Here is a 17,857-nt window from a genome sequence, read left to right as displayed (position 1 = left end):
TCCACGAGTCATAAAAGAGCCAAGGTTGCCTACCCCTGCCCTAAACTCTAGGTGAATATCTGCGCTCTTGATCCTCTGATATCTGTGAAGTGGCCTAATATGCCAGCAATCACGGCTGTTATGTTTGGATTGACGAGCACACACAGCGAGGTTAATCAACAATAACGTTTTATGACTTGTGGACTTCAACTCCCAGAATTCCTCCGTCAGCATGCCTGGCTGAGGAATTCTGGGAGTTGAAGTCCACAAGTCATAAAAGGGCCAAGTTTGAAGACCCCCCTGATTTAAATAAAGGAAACATATTCCGGCAGGATAGGAGGCAAGCCCGTCTCGGTTCCGCGAAGGCGCCGCCTCGCACAAAGACAATGAGGAGGCTCCCTCGGACGGCTACCCTAAGCCCCGCCCAGCGACGGCGGCAAGCCCCGCCTGTTTCCCCCCTCACGGGGCTTAGCTCCGCCCCCTTCCCCCTCTCCCCGCCCGCAAGCTCGCTCTCTCTCTCTCTCTCGGTGGCGGCGCGTCCGGCTCAGCCCCCGAGACTGGCCGAGGGGAGCGAGAGTCGGTGCAGAAGAAGCCGAGCCGAGGACAAAGGCGGCAGGGCGGCGGCGGCGGCTGCGCTCCCTTGCAAGCGCCGTCGAGATGTTCTCGCGGCGGGGTCATGCGGATGTCAAGAAGTCTGCGCAGAAGGCGCTGGACCCGCGGAAAGAGCCGCTGACTCGCCTCAAGCACCTGCGGGCTTTGATGGGTGAGTGGCGTGGCCAGAGCGCAGCGCCAAGTGGGGGAGGGGCCCCGAAAGACAGGTCGGGAGTCTCAGGAGGCGGGCGTCTCAGGTGCGATCGTGTGTCTCCCGCTCCTCCTGCACCAGCAGCAGCTGGCGGTTACTCTGCTCTAGCTGGCTGATGGTACTGTAAGGCAGGGGTCTTCAAACTTGGCCCTTTTATGACTTGTGGACTTCAACTCCCAGAATTCCTCAGCCAGCTTTGCTGGCTGAGGAATTCTGGGAGTTGAAGTCCACAAGTCATAAAAGGGCCAAGTTTGAAGACCCCTGCTGTAAAGGGGTTACAGCAGGAGCCTTAGCAATAGCAGCCGAGCAATTGTCGCGTGGAATTTTGCTGCTGGTTCAAAAAAAGCTTCATGCCTGCCTGAAGCTTTGCCTTAGAACCCACGTCAGTGTGCCGCTTTATGTTCCTTCTCTCGTTCCCCTCCTTGATTTTTGGATTGCTGTCCAGCTTCTTGTTAAAAAAAAACAAACCAAAAACCCAGCTCCAGAAGTTCTCTTGCAGCTTAAAAAAAACCCCTTCTATTTTAAAATGCCAAAATCAGTCCTAAGTTCTAAGGTTAGGTACAGCAAAATAAAAGGTTCGAGTCCCACCAGGCTCAAGGTTGACTCAGCCTTCCATCCTTCCGAGGTAGGTAAAATGAGGACCCAGATTGTTGGGGGCAATTAAGCTGACTTTGTAAAAATGCCGCTTGGGGGGGGGGGAAAGCCCTAATAAGCAGGCATATACATAGAATGAAGGCTACTGCTAAGCACATTGTTTTGTGCTTCTTACATTGTAAGCTGCCCTGAGTCTTCGGAGAAGGGCGGGATATAAATGGGATTTTTAAAAAAAATAGCCTGGAGAATTGGTGATGCAGTTTTATTTATGCAGTTCAAGCTGTGCAGCTTACTAAGTTAAGTGATAGCAATGTAAAATTTAAAAGCCATGGTATCATAGTACAGGATCCTCCGTGATCTCAAACTTCAAAGCAGAATATTGATTTCTTTTCTCTATCCTCTGATGACTGGATATTTACCAGTGTCATAATGGTACAGGGAATCATTGGAGAATATACAGTAGGAAATTGTTTCGTGTATTGTCTGAGGTTGTTAGTGATTCCCCAGCCACCCACCCACCCACCCACACATTTTTAACAGGGACCATATTGGACAAATAAATAATTTGTGTCTGGAAGTATCAGTTCACTGAGTAATATGGTTTCCAATATGTTAAAGCTGAACAAGATGGTTTTCGGCATTAGTGTTAATTTTATTTTGAGGATTTTCTCTCATTCGTTGCAAACAAATGCTTCTAGTGACTAAAAACAGCAAAAAAGCAAAATTTTTCAGCTGCACCTTATCTGCTTCTAATAATAAAACAATGTTATTCCAGGAAGTTACATAAGATACTGTTAAAGGGGAAGCAAAAATATTAATTTTGTGAAGGGAGATAACATTCTACCATGGGAGTTCTTCATCTCAATACTGAAGTGATACCTCTTATTTATAGCTTTAACTTTTAGTAGCAGCTTCTACTGATTGCTGAAGTTTATTTTTGTACATTTTAATTTTGACCTTTTAAAATATGCATTGTGAAAATCCTTTTAAATAGTAATCTAAAATCTTTTCAAGGAACAAGCCTCACTCTCCTTGCTTCTGACTTCACTCATGAGTTGAAAATGTCATTATCTTATGATGGCCTCATTTCTATAAAATCTAGCATCTTGCTGATGTTTATTTAAAGTATTTAGATAGATTTATTACCATTCTACTCCATTAACAGCTTTGGAGAAAAATACTAATTAAAGACTATTAAACATAATATATAAAATATAAATTATAGTAGTAGTGTCAAAAGACCCGGAAAAATAAATATATTTTGCTACCCCTTCTGAATTGTAAGAAATGAACTTTGACTCGAGTGGCAATTGATTTTATAACATGGGCCAAATATAGAAGGCCAAATTGCTTGTTGATGTCTTTTTGAAGCTTGTAAAACATATGGGCTTAGCATTGGACAGAGGGCAATTAGGAGATGCTGCATCCAAAAATGCCTGGGGGATTGATTACTGAAAGGACCAGGCCTGAGAGAATATCCCTCAGAACTCTCTGAAATCTACATGATCTACCCACCCCTAGGATACACTTGATCTAATCTAGTCTTCATGCCTGCAGAGGGAGGCATGGACTAAATTTCTCAGATATGTCGGCTGCTGACAAAAGACAACTTTTCTAATGCTATATAAACTATTGCTTTCTGTGTTGAAAATCAGATCAAGAAAATTATCAACTTCTGCTAAAACAATGTGCTAAAACAATTGTAGTGAAGTGAATTTCACTTGTCAGGAGAATCTTGGAATTAAATGGTCGATGAGTCCCAAGACCAAAAATCTTGGGGTCTCCACTAACCTCTTCATTGACTAAGGTGATAAGGTGACAGATAGACCAACAGAACCACTCACTATTAAATATATACCCTTGAAAGTTAGAAAGTCCTGGAAATTGCCAGGAAAGGGAGTTTGCTGGAATCAAGGGGCATCAAATTAATAATGAGTGAATAAATGATCTTATAATTGCTGACTTCTTAAAGATTTAAAAACAGTATTAATACTATAAACCTGAAATCTGTCCATTTTTGGATTAATAATAAACTCTTCGAACTGATGTAAAAGATGTGACTCATAAAAGCAACATTGTGCTGTTTTTAGAGATTCCCAAAATAATGAAGTATTATGAAGCAGAGATAGATACACTTTTATGAGTTAAGAGCTGCCCTATCCTTTTAGTAAAATGCTGGGATCTGTTCATTAAAATGTAAATTGTACATTTTAGCAAGTAGATGTTATATGTTACTGGACTTTATTCCCTATATATCATATAATGGTTAAGGTGTTGGACAAAGCGTGAGATGATTCAGGTTCTAGTTTTCCCTGAGGAATGGAAGCCAACATGGCTTGTAACTCCTCCTCATCCGTATCGTATTCTGGAGGAGAAAGAAACTCCTTGTCACATAACATATAGAGATAGATTCACCCTAAAAGCTAGGTGAGTGCAGTGCAAAAACAAGCAGCCACTGGAGCCAGATGAGATAAATGCTAAGAACAACAACTGTGCAGTTTTAGCCTCTACTTCTACTAAAATTGGCTGGACTTGTAGCTGAACTATAATTACTGTTTATTATCTGCTGACTAAGATGTCAGAGGGGCATGCAAAATATTTCAACCTGTGTTTAGTTGCAGGCGGGTACTTTGACCTTGAAATGGGCTGTTTGAAGCTCCCAGCATTTTATTCAAAGTCTAAAGATCTGAGGTATTTGAGGAAAAAACATTTAGAATTCAGATCTTATTCTTTACTCCTGTCATATAACCCAGTGATTAATACATACCCATATTTCCTTCTAATCCTGAATATTGGAAAAAACATTTGCCTGAAAATAAGATGGTGGTTGCTATTAGTACTGTTATTTTAAACTTGCACTAAAAGTGGCATCTGTACCAATTCATTGTATGTTAGTGTGAAAGAAGCTGTGGGTAAATTCTACCTTGATAAAGGCAATTATTACGCAGTATTATATTTCAGTTATTGGTGTAGCTTTACCTACTGTTGAGGAAACACGTTCAGAAAATAATGAACCAAACTAAAAAAGAAATCTTACAGATTAAGCACTGTAAAAGTTTCGGTAGTAAAAGAATTGGAAATAATAATTGCCCGCCCAAATTTTGATTGTCCTTCCTTTTGAGTTATCATAAAAAGTATTATTTGTCTGATAACATATTCATATTTTTGAAAAAGAAAGTCTAGTAAATAATTTACAAGAATTTAACTTTATCCTAAATTATTTTAATCTGATGGTAAAACTACATGTTTATGATTAGAATGTTTTCTCCCTCCATTAAATCTTCAGATTTTTTGTTTTTTTAAAGAGAATTTCAGAAATTATCTCTGTTTCTAAAGCTAATAATCTTTCTTAACACCTTTTCTGTTTTTTTTCCACTTGCCTCAGATTCTCAGTTTATATAATTAAAGTATGCTATTCAGGCTGTATACTCATAATTCAAAATAAACAAAAAATTACAATTTAAATTCTAAATAATGTCAAGTTATAGCAGATGCTTTTTGCCTCCTCTTGATAGGCTATGAAGAGGAGAAATATGAAAAAAGTAGTAAAATATATTTCTTACGCAGATAAATAAATTTCAATAGCAAGAATAAAATTTATTAGGAATACCACTTTCATTATGGAATTAGCTATAGAGGTTAATATTTATATGCTGGGTTTTGGGGACACTTGGAAATCAAAAAGGAATGCATTCAGGTTTATTTTCCTTTTTGTGAACTATTTTTAACTTTGGGCCTTATTTCTCTGGTTTTTGTTTTCCTGTTAGAATTTCTTTAATTATGGATAACAATCATATATGGTAGAGCTAACATATTCACAGTGTAGAGTGCATGCTTAGAAATACATTCTGCAGTGTTAGTTGAGGCTTATGCTCTAGCATATTTAAAGCTGCATATTTAGAGTAATTTTAGTTGTGTCTATGTATAGATTTTGATAAACACACATCTTTTGTAATATTTCTGCAAATGTCAGGAAAGTTGAATTCTCCTATTATTCAGCTATTTCCTTAGTGTTTTCCGATAGACCCAATAAGTAATCTGAGGATCCTATTATAAAATTATGGTTGTGTGACTGTGTGCATGTGTATACATGTATGTATAGGTATGCATGTATATGTGTATGAGTGGAGAGAGAGAGAAGGGTGTGTGTGTGGTAATATTTGACATCTGAGAGGATCAGCGACTCATGTGAGATTTTGGTATTCTCACCCCAAATTTTTGTATCTTTTTACCCGAACTTTATAAGACTGGTTGGCTGTCTTTATTCCATTCATTTTTAGTTACTGTAAAATGAGAGGAAGTGCTATCCGTACTTCCTTCTTTGTTAGCAGTCATAAATTATTCAGACAAATTGAATCATGTAAAAATGCTAGCAAGGTCAAAATGAACTTCCTTTCCTTTCAGTGTTACTTCTGCCTTGGGTCTCTATTACAATGACTGATTAATAAAATTTACATTTGGCTTTTAGGGAACACTGTTCCTATAATTTGCAGCAATTTCCTATTCATTCTCCTTGCTCTTAAACTATGTTTATGATAATAGAAGACCTGAAGTGTTACTAATCACAACTCTTGATTGCATCCTCCAGCAGATCTAAGAAAGTACACAATTTGTTAACAAATTGCAAAGTTTGAAGTGATAGGAGGGGAAGATATACATGACTAGATATTTATATTAAAATTTTAAAACCACACAATAGCCGAAGTTATTTTCCCTCTTTTAACAGCATTCAGAGGATTTTTGTGCTGATTTACTTTACACAGATAAGGTATTTTAGGTAATGTAGACTGTTGCAAGGCTTTGTTTTGAGACAAGGGATCCAGAGTTGAAAAACAAGTGAATACTGAATATACTTCTAAGTTCTGCTTGTGGTTTTTTTTCTACTTGTTGTCAAAGGATTCAATAAATTGGAATTAAAATTGGAATCATGGCTTGTGAAAGTAGAAAACTAGTTCAGGGAAGTGGTGAGTCCAAAATTATTCCTGCAAGTAACCGTGAAAGAACAGATCAGGCATGACAATGGTGTCTTGAGCTACACTGAGTGCCTCAGTTTCCTCCTTCTGGCAGCTAGTTCAGCTGATTTAAAAACAGAAAGAGAGGAATTGATTTTCTTTTAACTCTTCTGTTAAGGTCATGGTCAACTTGATCTCTTCTAACTGAGTCTCAGAGAGTGGTCACTTTGGCATGGTTCCAGGAGTGTTTTCATCCCAGTTGCTTGGGGTAGGAACTGTAACTTTAATAAAGAGTGAGTTTACTTTTTCCCTTATTTCTGCTGAAAGAAGGGTGTGGAAGAACATAAAAGCTGCAACTATAAACAGGTGGAACTTTGAAGAAACTGTACACATTAGTAGAGATACATCAGGCGTGACTCATTTATAACAACTCAGATCACTGAATAAGCTGCATCCATTGAAAATTTTACTGAATGCCTCATTCGCCGGACCATTACTCTGCTGAAATACCAAAGCAAACTGTGAATACATGGAACTAACTTGTAAAGCAATGTAAAAGTGAATTAAATCCATCATAAAATAAAATTTAAGATACCTTATTTTTAATTGTGATCCCAATTTTTGTAGCATGAGCAGAAATTTCAAGTATTTTCAATTCTTACCTTAAAATGGAATTTACTTATAAATATAGAAATAACTAGACGATTCCAAATTTCCAGATAATCTGAATACTGTTCTTTAATGCTAGTGTTTGAGTCATATGGTTGTGTTTCCAGTATTTTCTTCCTATTACATTATTTTGTTTATGCATTTTAATAATAATTTATGTATTTTTCACATACAGTAACTTTTTGTTTTAATCTTTCTTGTATAGATGCTGTAGATGGAAGTGAACTCAGACAGTTCTTTGAGATCAACTATTCTCAAATTTATCTTGTCTTCTATGAAAGTTTTGTAACACTGGAGACAAGTCTGAAACAAAAAGGTAACTACTGTGTGTTGTCTTTAAGATGCTTAATACTATCTTATTTTCTGTAATATATAAAACTGTATATTTAAAATAACTTTAGCAATTAATCGGATCATTAGAACCATTCAAAAAAATTGCCTTTGAGATTGTTTGCAAATGGTTTAACTATTTATTAAATTTCTATCCTGCCTTTCTATCCATACAAGGGAGCTTACAGCAATAAAAATGCATTTTAGCAATTTTTAACACAATTTAAATTGTGAAAAATTAAACATCAATATTATTAGAATCAGTGTTAACAATTTAACAATTCAAAGCTTAGTGAAATTTCTACCATTTTTCTAAGTACTGGTAGAGGAGAGCCATGCACATCTCTCTGATGAATGCATTCTGTTATTTGGATTCCATGCAAGTGAAGGCCTTGTCTAGATTAGTAAACTTCTGGGAGTAAGAAAACCTTCAGTATAGCCTCTCCTGCTGATTCAAGTAATAGACATGTACGCAGAAGTTTAATATGCTCAATCTAGTTTAAGAAGGCTTTTTTTAATATAGTAAGGAGTTACTGTGCACAACCTGTTTCAGTATGAGCATATGGCAATTAACCATATAACTCTTTTGTTTTAAGTGTTGGGCACCGTTTTGAGACAAGCTAAGTATACATATATATATTCAATTTGAACTTTAGTGGAAGTAGATAATGATTATATTAATAATCATTATTATATTAATAATCATTATCTTATTAATTGCCGGACACAGTTTTTGAAGTAAACCATCAAACCAGTCCTGGAAATAAGTGACGATCTTAGACATACAGTATTTTGTGTTTAAATCATGATCTGGGCTGGGTTGGTTTTGTTTTTTTTTTTTGCTTCATTAAAACAAACTGAAATAATATATACATATCATAATTAAATTAGTAGAGAATAGCATTTATGCGATGAAAATTTCTACCTCAAAGCTCGAACAGTGTATCAGTACCAGTGTTCCTGAGATAAAACTACATAAGTTGCATGATACTTCCAGTGTCATTCCAGAAATGTGTAGATTTATAACTGTATAACCACCATCGCTGACTCTAATTTCATATCAAATTCTAGGCAACAAGAATATAGGATGTTAATTTTATCCTTAAAGCTTTTTCTCTGTTCTTTTATTGTGTATGACTAAATGCTTTATATTGGATATTTCTACTATATATTTACTTCACTAATATCTTAGCTAAATTAAAGTGTTTAATCCTTTAGACCTTAATTTAATTTAATTTAATCCTTTCTCGCCAAGGAAAGTAAAAACTAGGAAATATCCTTTTCAAGATTAGTCATCTCAAAAGAATGAAAGAATAAATATAATAAGTAATTTAAAGGAGTTTAAAATTGAAAAAACTGACAAAGATTATCCAAAAATGTATGACAAATTATTAAAAGAAAACAAAGTGTTGTAGAGGAAAATCTGAATGAATTATTAAAAACAAAACAAAAAGTACAAATATAAGTATTAGTCACCATGGTTAATTTTTTTTAAAAAAAGAGTAGAGTGGAGATTGTTGACTATTGTACCATAAGCTTCCTGAACATATAATTTTAAAGCTATGATCCCCTTATAGACACTGGTTAGCCATTGCTCAAAATTGTGTTGGTATGGATTTTCTAAACAATTATCAGAAGATTATGGTGATTGTCCCAAACTCCAAGATGAATAATTAGAACATCCAGGCCATCTTCAGTCTGGAAGTGAAGCCTGTTGATCAAAGTGTGGACCTGTACTTTTTTTGTCCATGAGTTATGATCAAGCTAAAGCAGTATTTAAACTACAAATCTTGGATGTAGAGTGACAAAATGAGTTGAATATAGTCTCTAAGATGTTAGGAACCTTACTCTGAATTGGAGACCACAGCTAACATTATCACCCTGGAATTGCAAGACTGAATGGTTATAGATTTTGGGGCCCTCCAGTTCAGGGACTAGGCCATCTTTGGTCCTGGACAGGGTTGCATTGCCCCAAACAGACCCAGTGTGCAATCTGGGGTCCTGTTAGACTCATGACTCCTGCTCAACAAATAGGTGGCAGTTGAGGCAAGGAGGCCTTTGTCCAGTTCTGTTTTGTGCACCAATTGCATCTGCTCCTGAATTGGGAAGTTCTGCTCATGGTCACTCATGCCCTGATGACCGCCTGGATGACATCCTAGATGCGCTACTGTAATGGACTTTACATAAGGCTCTTCTTGAAGAATATTTGGAAGCTCCAGCTTATGCAGTATGCAGTGGGATGTGCGACTATATGTACCCCTGGAAGGGCACATGTTATACCTCTATTCCATGAGGGTTTGCACTTTGCTTCCAGGTCCAATTCAAAGCACTGTTTTTGACCTTTAAAACTTTTCATGGCATCTCTGAAGTATTTCTCTGTCCTATATCACCACCTAAAGAATCAAGAGAAGTTTAGGGGGGGGAATGCTTATCTGCTTCTTTTACTTTAATCTCTGTGAATGTGACAGCCCCCCCCCCCATTTTACTGCTAAAGTGCAAAAAAAAGTCCTTATTTCAGGTAAATGCTGTACTTCTGTGGAATTCTGTCATCAGTGATATTGTCTTTATGCATAATGAGAAGGAATTTTTTCTCTGCCCTTCAGGAAATAAATCTCAAAGGGAAGAGTTGGATTCCATTCTTTTTCTTTTTGAAGTAAGTTACCCATTTTCAAAAAAAAACCTGAGCATTATAGTTATATGGTTCTTTATAAACACATTATATTTTCTTACAAGCACAATGGTAGGATCCTAGGTATCAGAAGTGGGGGTCCCTCTCTTTTAATTGTTTAAATAAATGATAAAAATATGGCAATGTAATTAGACCAGCCTGTTGTTAGACAATATGTGGAATGCAATTTTGCAATTAAGACAAAGAAGGAAAACAAAGACAAAAGTTTGGAAGCAGACAACTTTCCATTTCAAAAATATAGATTTCCATTTTGCATATTCTAGTCAGAACATTTATGAAGCTATCAACCAGCTCTGTGAGCAGTTCTAGATACCTATTAAAGTAGATACCTAGATGGTCAAAATATGAGGCAACGACATGAATAATGGCATGATCAAATGGAAGAAGTTTAAGTAGAAATTCTTGCCTCTAATTCACCAGGACAAGGCTGATTGTTTCATTAATGAGAAGTTGTGTCTGAATCTGACTAAGAAAATATATCTGATAAATTATTCACTTGGCTGCCTTTGTGAAATGTTGCTAACACACAAATACTTTGATAAATATGAACAATAAATATTTGCTCATTTTTTTAAAAAAATAGGAATATTGTTGTATTATCTTAGGAATCAGGTTAACGTTGAGACTTGAAACAATAAATCAGAGTATCTCGTGAGTTCTAGGAAAATGCCAGCAGTCTTACCTATGGTTATCTAAAGCTTCAGATTTTGATCAAGTCTAGTGTTCCACTGATTTGTAAACAGATTGGTAGAGTGATTTATATTTATTTATTTATTTTAATTTTAATTCCATTTATATCCCGCCCTTCTCCGAAGACTCAGGGCGGCTTACAAGCTTAGCAGTAGCCTTCATTCTATGTATATGCCTGCTTATTAGGGCTTTCACACAAACCCCAAGCGGCATTATTACAAAGTCAGCTTAATTGCCCCTAACAATCTGGGTCCTCATTTTACCTACCTCGGAAGGATGGAAGGCTGAGTCAACCTTGAGCCTGGTGGGACTCGAACCTGCACTAATTGCAGGCAGCTGGTGTTACTTAAGGAGGCATTAGCCCACTGCTCCACCAAGGCAATAATAAAATTAATTGGCTCTGTTTATGTGATTCTAACTTTGTGGTTTGTGAATTATAATTTAGAGGTCTAAACTAAGAATGAACCCAGTTTTGGCTTATTTAATAAATAATGCATTATGAAACTCATGGAGTATAATGTGTGCATCTAGTCAGTGACTCTGTACAACTAGTTGTCATTGATGCTTGATTTCTAAGTTTAAACTGCCTTTGCAGTTGAGGATTCTATAGCTCTTTACTTCAAAATAATCTCTGTTGAATTCTGTGGTTTCAGTTTTGAGTACATTGGATTATACTGTGCACTATGCAAATTAGACTAAATCATTAGATCTAAGAAGCTGCTTTATGTAAATTTAAAACAATGAATTTTCTTAACTTCTCCAGAGGATACTACAGTTATTACCTGAGAGAATTTTCTGTCGATGGCATTTTCATAGCATAGGTAAGTATACTTCAGGTTTGGATTTAGGCTATTTATTTTAAGTCCAGATTGATATGTTTCCCCATTTTACCTTATAGTGTAGTTAAGGTAAAAAGATGTCCCTTAATGGGAAACAACAAATTGGATTGACATGTCATAGTTTATGCTTTATACTGCAGTGGTTGCATTTTAGATTGCTTTTTCATATGTTAAAATGTCAAATGGAAGATATTAAGGTAACCTTTATAATCCCTTATAATCTCTTTAATTTGGTATTTGAACAATTGGTTTGCTATAGTAAAGAAACCAATGATAGTTCAGGTATCATTGCATCTGAATTGTTAAACTGTTACGTGATAATAACATGCATCATCTATAACAAAATGTATTGGTTTTAATCAACAGTTTGGAAATGTATTTGTTGTTGAAATGGTTGCCCAGTTAACTGGAATGAATTCTATTAGGTCCCAATAGGTTCTAACACCTGTATGGAAAACCCTACAAGGTATCTTTTTAAAATCACAAATTAAAATAAATGTGAATAATAAATTTATGAGAACAGATAAATGAGCATTGCTTCAAGAGCCTTGGTGGAGCAGTGGGCTAATGCCTCCTTAAGTAACACAAGCTGCCTGCAATTAGTGCAGGTTCGCATCCCACCAGGCTCAGGGTTGACTCAGCCTTCCATCCTTCTGAGGTAGGTAAAATGAGGACCCAGATTGTTGGGGGCAATAAGCTGACTTTGTAATAATGCCGCTTGGGGGGGGCGAAAGCCCTAATAAGCAGGCATATACATAGAATGAAGGCTATTGCTAAGCACTTTTAATTTGTGCTTAGATTGTAAGCCGCCCTGAGTCTTCGGAGAAGGGCGGGATATAAATGAGATTAAAATAAATAAAATAAATAAATAAATCAGTGCGTTTTCTTACAGGTAATTATTTAACTTAAAGTATTTATTTATTTAGTTCAATTTACATAGCCACCAACAATAAACTGTGTCACAAGCTCACTTAACCTCCCAATCTTTACACTTGGAAGAACAGCCAAAAGACAGCAGGAGTGCAATCAATCTACCCTTGGGGGAATAGTGTTCCAAATGGCAAGTGCAATGACAGAAGAGACATACTTCTTGGGTCCCACTAACTAGATGACACTTTTTAATAGATGCAACCTCTATTGCATCTATTGGGTAGAGACCATCAGAGAAAGATAGTCCCCAGATATCCTGGCTCTATAGCATACAGGCCTTCATATAAGTGGGGACCAGCATGTTACATTGAATGAAAGTTATTTTACACAGATTGATAAAATATTAAAAAGTTTTTTTATAGCAAGGACAACCATCAGATTTTTTTCAAAAAACCCTCTCTATTGTTTATCTTACAAAGGTAGGAAATGTAACGTTAGCCATTATTTTACTGTGTTTCCTGCATTAAGGGCTACACGACATATTTGGAAAGTATTTAACAAAGAAGTAAAATTTTGAGCTATATGCATGTGAACATTTTTTATTCTATAGTAGTCATAGCAGTATGTAATAATTTTTGGCCGCTAAAAGCATTACTATCTGAGTTCTTCTTGAATTTACATTTATTTTTATCAGCCATGACTAATGGTAGCTAATCTTTAATGTGGAAATTTCGTAATCCATTTTTCTTTATTTTAGGGTCAATTCTGAAGAAACTTTTGCACACTGGAAACTGCCTTAAGGTATTTTAGTGCTTGCTTTAAATCCTGCATTTTTCTAAGCACATATTTATAACATTTTGTTTATTAGACAAAATGATTTGTTAGATACAAAACAACATATGATATGCTATTTTGAGATGTTTCATTGCTTTTTGGTCCTAGTTGTATTTTTTTTGTGGCAGCAATCTCCACATGGGGGGACGAGGATCAAAAACATTGCAAGATGGCAGTCGCAGCAGTGTGATTTGAACACATGTACCCATTTGTGTGTGTACGCTGCCCCAGATAAAGCTCCAGGTGTGACCCTATTTGCAAGCTTGGGTCACAGGGATTAGCTGGGAGTGGAGTAGCTTGCTTCTCAGAATCGTAGGTGGTCCATTGCTGGAGGTTTTCAAGAAACAATTGGATAACCATTTGCCTGGGGTGGAATAAGGAATCCTGTCTTGGGCATTAGGTTGCACTAAAAGATCTCTGTTAGATAAAGACACTTGGCTTCACTCAGAGTTGGATTCTGATTGGATAGATTCTTTGCAGGAAGAGATGGTTTCACCTGCCTTGAAGCAGAGAGTGGTTTGCCACCTTCTCAAGAGGCTAGTCCTTGGACAGTGTTGCGCTCAATCTCCAGCGTTCCCTTTTTAGAAAAGGTTGTTGAGAGGGTGATAGGCACTCAGCTTCAGAGGGCCTTTGATGAAGCAAATTATCTGGACTCCTTTCAGTCAATTTCAGGTTGGGCTACAGTACTGAGACAGCATTAGTTGCCCTTGTGAATCATCTCTGGAGACCGTCCTGATTCTCCTAGATCACTTGGTGGTTTTTAGTATCATCAACCATAGTATCCTTCAGAATGGCTTTAAGATTTAAGAGTTGAGAACACTGTTTTGTGGTTGCTCAACTCCTTCCTAAGTGGTCATTTCCAATCAGTGTTTTTAGAGAGTTGGGTAGAGGTTTTAACTTTTGCCCTCGTAGTGGCTTCTTTTAAATTTCTACGTGAAACCACTGGGAAAGGTTATTTGACAGCACCGGCTGCAGTATTTCAGAATGTTGATAATACATACTGGTCTCCTCGCAGGTCAGGCAATGCCATTCATGTCTGCAAAGAGGTTGTAAGTGTCTGGATGGGGAGGAACTGGCTTCAGCAAAGTTGCTTTGGGTTCTTCAACCTCCTGGATCTGGTTAGGTGTCATTTATGATTCTTCAGAGGATAACACTCCCCTGGTTAGAGCTGGTTTGCAATTTGAGAATCTTCCTGGATTTGCAACTTCTGCTCAAGGAGCAGACGGCAGCCATGGCTTGGGAGGTCTTTACACAAAATCATCTTGTATATCAATTGTGCCATTCCCAGATTGGGAACCCCTGCTCACCATCACACATGCCTTGATCACTACCCAATTAGATTACTGCAACACACAGAGGTGACCTGGCAGAACACCTGGAAACTGCAACTTTTCAAGAATGCAGCAGCTTGCCCATATTACATCACTGCTCTACTGGCTGTATTGGCTCTCAGTTTCTTTCTAGGTATTATTCATACTGCTTTTCATTTTTAAACCCTAACAAAGGTTTTATGGCAGGATTGCCTCTCCTTGAGGTAACTGCCTATTCCATTAAATCATGGAGACATGCACTCTCCATGAAAACTTCCCTGAAGGAAATTGTCATCTGGTGGGATCTAGGAACATTGCCTTCTCCATAGTTGCCCTGCCCTGTGGAATACCCTCCCTTCTGATATCTGGCAGGCTCATACCCTTGGGTGGAGCAGTGGCTCAGGGGTTAAGACACTGGGTTTATTGGCTGGAAAATCAGTAGCCAGGGTTTTAGAGCCAAACTCTATGCAATGAAGGGAGCTCCCGTCCTCGCCCCAGTTACTGCCAACCTAGCAGTTCAAAAGCATACAAGGGCAAGTAGATAAAATGGTACCACTTTGGTGGAAGGTAACAGTGCTCCATGACATCATGCTGGCCACATGTCTGTAGAAATGTCTTTGGACAGCAATGGCTCAGTGGCTTTGAAATGGGGATGAGCATCGTCCCTTATAGTTGGCAATGACTAGCAGAGTAAAAAAAGGGACGTGGTGGCTCAGTGGGTTAGGACGCTGAGCTTGTCGATCAGAAGGTTGGCAGTTTGGCGGGTCGAATCCCGAGTGCCACGTAGCAGAGTGAGCGCCTGTTACTCGTCCCAGCTTCTGCCAACCTAGCAGTTCGAAAGCACGTAAAAATGCAAGTAGAAAAATAGGGACCACTGCGGTGGGAAGGTAACAGCGTTCCGTGCGCCTTTGGCGTCTAGTCATGCCGGCCACATGACCACGGGGATGTCCTCGGACAAGCGCTGGCTCTTCGGCTTTGAAACGGAGATGAGCACCGGCCCCTAGAGTCGGAAACGACTAGCACGCATGTGAGGGGGAACCTTTACCTTTACCTTAGCAGAGTAAAATCTGCAGGGACTCCTTTACCTTACTTTTTTTTACCTGATTCTTCTCCCAAGCATTGAGGAAAGGTGAGGCTAGAGGTCAGGAAATGTGAATGTCTGTGTGGGGGAATCTATTTTGGAGTGCCAGAATTGTTTGAATGTTGATTGCATGAATCTTGTACATTTTATTCTGTCTTTGTGACCCTTGAAGAATTGTTGCATATAAGATGGACACGGATGGATGGATGGATGGATAGATAGATAGATTCAGATAGATCCCTTCTTGCTCCTACAAAGTCATGGCTCCAACTTTATGGTTGCTGATTATCCAAGGATTTTTTTGTGCGTTTCTGATAAAGATGAATATACAGGTGAAACTCAAAAAATTAGAATATCGTGCAAAAGTTCATTTATTTCAGTAATGCAACTTAAAAGGGGAAACTAATATATGAGATAGACTCATTACATGCAAAGCAAGATAGTTCAAGCCATGATTTGTCATAATTGTGATGATTATGGCTTACAGCTTATGAAAACCCCAAATCCACAATCTCAGTAAATTTGAATATTGTGAAAAGGTGCAATATTCTAGGCTCAAAGTGTCCCACTCTAATCAGCTCATTAAGCCATAACACCTGCAAAGGTTTCCTGAGCCTTTAAATGGTCTCTCAGTCTGGTTCAGTAGGAATCACAATCATGAGGAAGACTGCTGACCTGACAGTTGTGCAGAAAACCATCATTGACACCCTCCATAAGGAGAGAAAGCCTCAAAAGGTAATTGTAAAAGAAGTTGGATGTTCCCAAAGTGCTGTATCAAAGCACATTAATAGAAAGTTATGTGGAAGGGAAAAGTGTGGAAGAAAAAGGTGCACAAGCAGCAGGGATGACCGCAGCCTGGAGAGGATTGTCAGTAAAAGGCCATTCAAAAGTGTTGGGGACTTTCACAAGGAGTGGACTGAGGCTGGAGTCAGTGCATCAAGAGCCACCACACACAGACGGATCCTGGACTTGGGCTTCAAATGTCGTATTCCTCTTGTCAAGCCACTCCTGAACAACAAACAATGACAGAAACGTCTTACCTGGGCTAAAGAAAAACAGACCTGGTCTGTTGCTCAGTGGTCCAAAGTCCTCTTTTCTGATGAGAGCAACTTTTGCATCTCATTTGGAAACCAAGGACCCAGAATCTGGAGGAAGAATGGAGAGGCACACACTGCAAGATGCTTGAAGTCCAGTGTGAAATTTCCACAGTCTGTGTTGATTTGGGGAGCCATGTCATCTGCTGGTGTTGGTCCACTGTCCAGGGTCAACGCAGCCGTCTACCAGGAGATTTTGGAGCACTTCATGCTTCCTTCTGCAGACGAGCTTTATGGGGATGCTGACTTCATTTTCCAGCAGGACTTGGCACCTGCCCACACTGCCAAAAGCACCAAAACCTGGTTCAATGGCTGTGGGATTACTGTGCTTGATTGGCCAGCAAACTTGCCTGACCTGAACCTCATAGAGAATCTATGGGGCATTGCCAAGAGAAAGATGAGAGACATGAGACCGAACAATGCAGAAGAGCTGAAGGCCGCTATTGAAGCATCCTGGTCTTCCATAACACCTCAGCAGTGCCACAGGCTGATAGCTTCCATACCACGCCGCATTGAGGCAGTAATTGCTGCAAAAGGGGCCCAAACCAAGTACTGAGTACATATGCATGCTTATACTTTTCAGAGGTCTGATATTGTTCTATGTATACTCCTTGTTTTATTGATTGCATGTAATATTCTAATTTTCTGAGATTGTGGATTTGGGGTTTTCATGAGCTGTAAGCCATAATCATCACAATTATGACAAATCACGGCTTGAACTATCTTGCTTTGCATGTCATGAGTCTATCTCATATATTAGTTTCCCCTTTTAAGTTGCATTACTGAAATGAATGAACTTTTGCACGATATTCTCACCTGTATAGTGATTTGCAGTTTGTTCTTTTCTGTATGCTGATAAAATCTACCTCTGAATTGTTCGTTGAAAGGAATTAGTAAGCAGTAAGATTAGCCAAACCATATTTGGGGAGATAGTATGCTTTGTAAATAGAAAAAACAGACTTCCCCTTCAGTTTCACCCATTAAAATGCCTCACTCATACGGGGTCAAAAAAACCCCCACCCTTTTATTTTTCTTCCTGAAAGTTAGGTTGGATCAGAAGAGGCATTTAGAAGAGGCAATTGACTGATAGTTCAGTTGAATATCCGTTGGCAACATTCAGCAAA

General features: G+C 38.2%; 1 protein-coding gene across 1 annotated transcript in view; it reads left to right on the top strand.

The window, feature by feature from the left end:
• The first annotated feature begins 506 nt into the window (after positions 1-506).
• RALGAPA2 (Ral GTPase activating protein catalytic subunit alpha 2) overlaps positions 507-17,857 on the top strand; it is a 192,220-nt gene continuing 174,869 nt past the window's right edge. The window contains exons 1-5 of the mRNA XM_083358327.1: positions 507-742; positions 7,202-7,312; positions 9,930-9,979; positions 11,469-11,526; positions 13,172-13,215. Coding sequence (XP_083214453.1) covers positions 637-742; positions 7,202-7,312; positions 9,930-9,979; positions 11,469-11,526; positions 13,172-13,215 — 369 coding nt within the window. The 5' untranslated portion in view covers positions 507-636. The remainder of the gene's footprint in view (positions 743-7,201; positions 7,313-9,929; positions 9,980-11,468; positions 11,527-13,171; positions 13,216-17,857) is intronic.

This window comes from Vipera ursinii, assembly GCF_947247035.1.
Source record: "Vipera ursinii genome assembly, chromosome: 3".
Classification (NCBI taxonomy): domain Eukaryota; kingdom Metazoa; phylum Chordata; class Lepidosauria; order Squamata; family Viperidae; genus Vipera; species Vipera ursinii.
Note: the sequence above shows the minus strand (reverse complement) of the source record. Positions and strands in the feature narration are given on the sequence as shown.